This window comes from Tachysurus fulvidraco, chromosome 12, assembly GCF_022655615.1.
Source record: "Tachysurus fulvidraco isolate hzauxx_2018 chromosome 12, HZAU_PFXX_2.0, whole genome shotgun sequence".
In the NCBI taxonomy this organism is placed as follows: domain Eukaryota; kingdom Metazoa; phylum Chordata; class Actinopteri; order Siluriformes; family Bagridae; genus Tachysurus; species Tachysurus fulvidraco.
Genome location: NC_062529.1, coordinates 25,594,253 through 25,603,484, shown reverse-complemented (window position 1 = coordinate 25,603,484; position 9,232 = coordinate 25,594,253). Strand labels below are relative to the sequence as shown.

The following is a 9,232-nucleotide window of genomic DNA, read 5'->3' as shown; positions in this document are numbered from 1 at the left end:
GAAACGCCTGTGAAACATCTGGGAGTGACACCTCAGGGAAACGCCTGTGAAACATCTGGGAGTGACACCTCAGGGAAACGCCTGTGAAACATCTGGGAGTGACATCTCAGGGAAACGCCTGTGAAACATCTGGGAGTGACACCTCAGGGAAACGCCTGTGAAAAAACTGGGAGTGACACCTCAGGGAAACGCCTGTGAAACATCTGGGAGTGACACACCTCAGGGAAACGCCTGTGAAACATCTGGGAGTGACACCTCAGGGAAACGCCTGTGAAACATCTGGGAGTGTGACACCTCAGGGAAACACCTGTGAAACATCTGGGAGTGTGACACCTCAGGGAAACGCCTGTGAAACATCTGGGAGTGTGACACCTCAGGGAAACGCCTGTGAAACATCTGGGAGTGACACGCCTCAGGGAAACGCCTGTGAAACATCTGGGAGTGACACCTCAGGGAAACACCTGTGAAACATCTGGGAGTGACACACCACAGGGAAACGCCTGTGAAACATCTGGGAGTGACACGCCTGTGAAACATCTGGGAGTGACACCTCAGGGAAATGCCTGTGAAACATCTGGGAGTGACATCTCAGGGAAACGCCTGTGAAACATCTGGGAGTGACACCTCAGGGAAACGCCTGTGAAACATCTGGGAGTGACACCTCAGGGAAACACCTGTGAAACATCTGGGAGTGACACATCTCAGGGAAACGCCTGTGAAACATCTGGGAGTGACACCTCACGGAAACATCTGTGAAACATCTGGGAGTGACACCTCATGGAAATGCCTGTGAAACATCTGGGACTGACGCACCTCAGGGAAACGCCTGTGAAACATCTGGGAGTGACACACCACAGGGAAACGCCTGTAAAACATCTGGGAGTGACACCTCACGGAAACGCCTGTGAAACATCTGGGAGTGACACGCCTGTGAAACATCTGGGAGTGACACGCCTGTGAAACATCTGGGAGTGACACGCCTGTGAAACATCTGGGAGTGACGCCTCAGGGAAATGCCTGTGAAACATCTGGGAGTGACACGCCTGTGAAACATCTGGGAGTGACACGCCTGTGAAACATCTGGGAGTGATACCTCACGGAAACGCCTGTGAAACTCTCATTAAAACGCTATTTGTGACCCGATCTGGGTTGCCAGATGTACCGCTCGTAACCATAGTCAGGATTACAGAAATTAAATTTACTGCATATTTATTAACGTTAGCTTGAGGGATGTGATCATCACCAGGGATGTGATCATCACCAGGGATGTGATCTTCACCAGGGATGTGATCTTCACCAGCGTTCTGGTTTCATTTTATTTTCACTTCATGCTGTCTTGCATTAGCCACAATGCTGAAAGCGGTGCAGTGGGATTCGTCCCTCGCTTTGTTTCTACCTGAAGAGAGCGATGCGGCGGCGCTTCGTTATGTTACTGGCCGTAAATCAGTCGTGCGGCTGCATCGCATTCTAATTAACGACGTTTACTGGAAAGTGAGAAAAGAAAGTGAGAGAGAAGCTTTTACTCTCGTTTGTGAGAGGAACTGATGATACGGCACCAACCGACTAATTAGCTTCAGTCTAAAATATTTCAGTATTTAGTGTGTTTAAGGTGTTGGGTTTCGTTCACTATCTGGCAACCTGTTCATGCAGATGTTTGAGAAAGGTGTTTGGGTTAGGAAGATTTTAATTCTTTGTGTGTGTGTGTGTGTGTCTGTATCTCTGTGAGTGTGTCTGTGTGTGTGTGTGTCTTTCTGTGTGTGTGTCTGTGTCTCTGTGTGTGTCTGTGTCTCTGTGTGTGTGTGTGTGTCTGTGTCTGTGTCTCTGTGTGTGTGTGTCTGTGTCTCTGTGTGTGTGTCTGTGTCTCTGTGTGTGTGTGTCTGTGTCTCTGTGTGTGTTTGTCTGTGTCTCTGTGTGTGTTTGTCTGTGTCTCTGTGTGTGTTTGTCTGTGTCTCTGTCTCTGTGTGTGTTTGTCTGTGTCTCTGTGTGTGTGTCTGTGTCTCTGTGTGTGTGTGTCTGTCTCACTGACTTTTTCCCTCTTCTGTCTCCTCTGTAGTGTGCAGTCGGCACCACGGGACAGAAATCCATCACCCGTGTCCTTGACTATCTGGAGCACTGTTAGCATGATTTCAGAGGAGCTGGCAACCCAAGAGGCTCTAATCATCCTTTATCTCTCTCACTAACAATCTCGAACACACCCCTCCCCCCAATATTTCTGACACACACCCCAACACACACACACACACACACACACACACACACACACACACACACACACCCCTGTGCATTTATAAGCTGTAACTTCTTATATAATTATTTTGCTTAATTTTTAAATCCCCTCGTTATGAATAATAAATATTTGTTTGGAAAATGTTTCATAACGAAATATCTCGAGCGAGCGTCTAACAAAAAAAAAGAATTCTTTTTCAACAAATAAGCTTTACAAAAAGTAAAAATAAAAAGTATACGTTTCTTTCTAACTGAGCTTATCGAGTGTTAAAACAGTTAAACAGGAATATAAATAAATAATATTAATATATATAAGTACATTTTCATTTTAAACGTATTCTGCAGAGGCCATGAGATATAAAACCGCTTGAAACTGATGCGATTATTGAAAGGAAAATATCAAAATATATCGTTTAGGATTTGATCGACGAATCGTTTGACATCAAATTCGTTCCAAATTAATGGCAGCGGGAATTTTTCATTTAGCTCGTTTTTAAATAGCAAAATTAAGGAATTCATTCAGGAGTTATGTGCATTTTTGGAATTTTAATCATTATTATAAATTTTGTGTTAGTAATAAATATTTCAGTTTATTTCAGAATCACACTTTAGAGCCACACTTCCAGATTTAAGGTGGTATTGTTGCAAAAAAACCCCATCATTTATTGAGGCCTTGGTTTAAAACTCTTAACGTTCACTTTAAACTTTTTTTTAATGAAAGATCATGGCACATATTTTAGAGGAATATATATATATTCCCCCCTCATGCTTTGATTTGCCTAAATTCCACCTTAAATTCCACCTTTTTTAAATTCCACCTTAAATTCCACCTTCCACCAATTCCACCTTAAATGGGAATTCCACCTTAAATGGTCAAAAAGTCGTCTTTTTGGTGTAGATCAGGATTTCAGCTTAAAGCAGCGGTATGTAATGTTCGGCGCTTTCCGTGAGATGCTACACATCAGAGCGACGAGCGATCGTGTCCGTGTTTTTAAGTGGGCGGGGGCTTAGCAGCGTGAAGCTCCTTTACATTCGGATTTAGAGACGCGTCTAAGGAAACTATTCGGATCCGTTAATATTACATACGACTCCTTTAAAGAATAATTCGTATTTTATTCCAGTTCTTTATTCAGTTTTTATTTTTTTTGTACTGTAACCTGAAATGGAATTTATTTTAGTCATTAAAATTAATTTTATTTGTGATTTTAGTATCTTAGTTAGTTTCCTGTATTTTGGTACCCTGTTGTACCTTAAATTGGAATTTTAGTGGGGAAAAAAATCGTTTTTTTTTTTTATAAAAGAAAAATGATGAACCTGTTTATAAATGTTATAAAATATTTAAAGATAAATAGATTGGTGTAAAATTAAGCAAAATAAAATCCAAGCACATGGGGTTTGACTGATTCCACCCAAAAAATGTAAAGCATTATTTTTTTTTATTTTCCGTTCTACGTTCAGTTTGTTTTAGTGAAAGATTTTCTCGATTCTTTTTCTCCAAGTTCTTTCGTTCGCTTTAATTTATGACGGTAAAATGAACTCGCTTTAAACAAGTGTCCTGTTCCTCTTACAGCCTTTTTTATCTGAGTAAAAAAAAAATTCTCAGATTATTATTATTATTATAAATTTTTTTTATGAAATGTGAGTGAAATAAACAGATGTTTGTGTGTAAATATTTTGTGTAAATATCGCCTCCTGATATGACGTTCGACTGGATTCTCAAAGGTTTTCTTTTATACACTTTGCTTGGTTGTTGCAGGATATATAAATAAAAAATCTATAAATAAATAAATATATATATCTATATATATGTGTATAAACACTTTGTACCCAGTTTTGCTCAGAATTTTGTCTTTGTTTACCTGTAAATAATTTCACCTTTAATAAAAGCGTTGATACTTTAACAGACCCGGTCTCTGTGATGTAAACACACTGTGTTCACTCCCCATGCTGAGGAACAGAAGGTCATCCTGGAGGAGGAGGAGGAGGAGGAGGAGGAGGATGGTGATGATGATGGTGATGCATGACAGAAGGAAACCCTGAATGGACAGGAGGACCTGAAGCTTCCTGCAGAACCTTTCAGTACAGAAGCTCATGTTTGACCAATCAGACCCTCTGTACAACACCACAAGAGCCCCATGATGGACAGAAGCTCCCCCAGTGGTGTCGTTACGGGACAGAATCTCACACACACACACACACACACACTCTCTGTCATCTCCATCTCTCTCTCCCTCTGTCATCTCCATCTCTCTCTCTTTCTCTCCCTCTCTCTGTCATCTCTCTCTCACACACACACACAGTCATACTTCTCTCTTTCTCTCCCTGTCATCTCTCTCTCACTCTCTCTCTCTTCTCTCTCTCTCTCTCTCTCTCTCTCTCTCTCTCTCTCTCTCTCTCTCTCTCTCATATCTCTGTCATCTCCTTCTCTCTCTCTCTCTCTCTCTCTCACTCTCTCTCACACACACACACATTCTGTCCATCTTTCTTTGTCTCCTTTTAGGTTCTTTCCTGCATCATTATTAAATATTACAGTGTTTTGTTTTTGACAAATGACACCCTGAATACATTAATCACTGTGTGTGTGTGTGTGTGTGTGTGTGTGTGTGTGTGTGTGTGTGTGTGTGTGTGTGTGAGAGAGAGAGAGAGAGAGATGACAGTGTGTGTGTGTGTGTGTGTGAGAGAGAGAGAGAGAGAGAGAGAGAGAGAGATGACAGAGTGTGTGTAAGAGAGAGAGAGAGAGGCATACATTGGGGGCATACATATGTTTTGCATTTTCCTGACTGAGTGAGCTGAAGGTGTGAGTGATGTGTGTAGAGTAATGATGTTTATCTGAAATGGAACACACACACACACACACACACACACACACACACACACTTGTGCTCGGTTGTTACCTCCCAGCAACAACATTAATAACACACAGAGTGTATACAGTGTGTTTAAGCGGATGTGTGTGAGTGTGTGTTGGCAGCTACATAAATTTTGCCCCACACAGACACACACACAGAAATAAGGAGAGCCGTAAATCCCCGAGACAGACAGCAGCGCGACGTGGAGATGAAACACACTTTGATGTTCTGAGATATTCTTCATCAATAATAACAGATTTATTTTAGATGACATGAAGGGATGAGGAACAGAAAGTGTGTCTTCTTTACACACACACACACACACACCCACACGCACACAAACGCACACACAAACACACACGCACACACACACACACACCCACACACACACAAACACACACACACACACTGACACACTGTACACACAAACAAACACACACACACACCACTTCAACATTAACCTTTAGTTCTAATTATAACATCAACTGTACTAAAGCTCTGTCCATCATGCCTCTGGGTATCTGATGTTTGATGCTGGAGTGTTTCTCTCTCTGTCTCTCTCTCTCTCTCTCTCTCTCTCTCTCTTTCTTTCTTACTCTCTCTTGATTAGCCAAGAGATCTGGAGATCTACAGTGGAGAATCCTGCATGGCATCATTGCTGTCAACGCTTTTATCTCAGTTCTGTGCCCAGAGACAGGTCAGAAGTGTCCTTTCTGCCTCCAGAGAGAGAGAGAGACAATCTCTCACACTTTTACACAATGCTCCAGATTAAGACCCCTCTTTAACCTCCTGCAGACTGTTTTTAACGTTTTTAATCGACGTTTTTTAGTGAAAACTTTTATTCTTGGAGTAAAATACACACAGAGACGGCAAACAGAATGTCAGCTTTTAAATTTCACTGTGGGCCAAGCAAAAATGGCCATTTACCTGAGCAGGAGGTATAAGACAGAGCAGAAAGGCAGCCATGATGTTTTAATAACAACGACAGCAATGATAAAGTCCAGGATTCTAGTAGATTTCCAGTTCTATAAGAAAACTAAAAATTTGCAGTGTTTTGAAACAATGTGGTGCCACAGAAAAGCCCTGTGTTATCTTCATGATGAAGAGCTCCATTCTGCACATTCTCTATCTTGATACGCAAGTTTTTTTTTTTAATGTTATTTTATTCTTATTTATTTATTTCATAATTTTATCTATTTATTTGCACTTTAAACTTTTCTTTCCACACTCAACGAGATTTAATGAAGTCATCTATATTTTACTATTTCTTGGGTCACTCTGACCACATAATATGACCTATGTAACATAAAGGTTTTTAAAAAGTCAAAAGTCTCTCTCTCTCTCTCTCTCTCTCTCTCTCTCTCTCTCTCTCTCTCTCTCTCTCTCTCTCTCTCTCTGTTTCGCTCTTCCTTTCTCTCTCTCTCTCTGTTTTTTTCTCTCTCTCTCTCTTTCGCTCTCTATCTCTCTCTCTTTCGCTCTTCCTATCTCTCTCCCTCTCTCTCTCTCTCTCTCTCTCTCTCTCTCTCTCTCTCTCTCTCTCTCTCTCTCTCTCACCCCCCACCCCACGACACCCGTTTTACCCAAATACACAGCTAGTAGCCTTGATCTAAAGCTACATTTATTTTCTCTATGCGGAGTGCTAATCTTATTCGCTAACCACTTATTAGCTTAGACGCTAGCTAGTAGCTGTAGTGACACGTTTAAACGTCTGTGTATATAACAGGACATTTCCTCTCACTTCTTTATTTCTGTGGGAAATTCGCCTCCTCAATTCGGCCGCGTCGCTAACAAAGAAGTAGCACGTTTTTAGCTAGTTTGTATGACGGCTAGTCACTAGACTGTAGTCTACTTTGCTTGGTTTAAACCCCTTTACTTCTTCATCTTTGTTCTGATTAGCCGTGTAGCTAGCACATTGTTAGCTAGCTTCGCTAAAGCTACATGATGTTTACATTTAGGGCATCAGGCAGACGTCGTGGTCCAGAGTGATGTACAGTGTCTGTGTGGATGAATACATTAACACTGGTGTATTAGATTACTGACTTACTGATACATCAACTGTACACACACACACTCTGTACACACACACACACTGTACACACACACTGTACACATACACACATACTGTACACACACACTGTACACATACACACATACTTAACACACTGCACACACACACATACTGAACACACTGTACACACACAAACACACACTGTACACATACACACACACATACTGAACACACTGTACACACACAAACACACACTGTACACATACACACACTGTACACATACACACACATACTGAGCACACTGTACACATACACACACTGTACACATACACACACTGTACACATGCACACAGAACACACTGTACATACATACACACACACTGAACACACTGTACACATACACACTGTACACACTGTACACACACACACTGAACACACTGTACACACACACACTGAACACACTGTACACATACTGAACACACTGTACACATACACAAACTGAACACACTGTACACACACACACTGAACACACTGTACACACACTGAACACATTGTACACATACACACACGGAACACACTGTACACATACACACACTGTACACATACACACACACTGAACACACTGTACACACACTGAACACACTGTACACATACACACTGAACACACTGTACACACACACACTGAACACACTGTACACATACACACTGTACACACTGTACACACACACACTGAACACACTGTACACACACACTGAACACACTGTACACATACACACTGAACACACTGTACACACACACACACACACACACTGAACACACTGTACACACACACACACACACACACACACACACACTGAACACACTGTACACATACACACACACTGAACACACTGTACACACACTGAACACACTGTACACATACACACTGAACACACTGTACACATACACACTGAACACACTGTACACATACACACTGAACACACTGTACACACACTGTACACACTGTACACACACACACTGAACACACTGTACACACACACTGAACACACTGTACACATACACACTGAACACACTGTACACACACACACACACACACACACTGAACACACTGTACACACACACACACACTGAACACACTGTACACACACACACACACACACACACACTGAACACACTGTACACATACACACTGAACACACTGTACACATACACACACACTGAACACACTGTACACACACACTGAACACACTGTACACACACACTGAACACACTGTACACATACACACTGAACACACTGTACACACACACACACACACACACTGAACACACTGTATACACACACACACACACACACACACTGAACACATACACACTGAACACACTGTACACATACACACTGAACACACTGTACACACACACACACACACTGAACACACTGTACACACACACACACACACTGAACACACTGTACACACACACACACACTGAACACACTGTACACACACACACACACACACTGAACACATTGTACACATACACACTGAACACACTGAACACACTGAACACACTGAACACACTGTACACACACACTGAACACACTGTACACATACACACTGTACACACTGTACACACACACTGAACACACTGTACACATACACACTGAACACACTGTACACACACACTGAACACACTGTACACACACACACTGAACACACTGTACACACACACACACACACACACACACATACACACTGAACACACTGTACACATACACACTGAACACACTGTACACACACACACACACACTGAACACACTGTACACACACACACACACACTGAACACACTGTACACACACACACACACACTGAACACACTGTACACACACACACACACACACTGAACACATTGTACACATACACACTGAACACACTGAACACACTGAACACACTGAACACACTGTACACACACACTGAACACACTGTACACATACACACTGTACACACTGTACACACACACTGAACACACTGTACACATACACACTGAACACACTGTACACACACACTGAACACACTGTACACACACACACTGAACACACTGTACACACACACACACACACACACACACACACACACTGAACACACTGTACAC

At 42.1% G+C, this 9,232-nt stretch overlaps 1 protein-coding gene across 1 annotated transcript in view; it reads left to right on the top strand.

The window, feature by feature from the left end:
- wapla (WAPL cohesin release factor a) overlaps positions 1-4,131 on the top strand; it is a gene marked incomplete at its 5' end in the record, with an annotated part of 16,321 nt that extends 12,190 nt beyond the window's left edge. Inside the window, 1 exon segment of the mRNA XM_047821136.1 lies at positions 2,054-4,131. Within this exon segment, the coding sequence (XP_047677092.1) occupies positions 2,054-2,119 (66 nt within the window).
- Between the last annotated feature and the right edge of the window lie 5,101 nt (positions 4,132-9,232).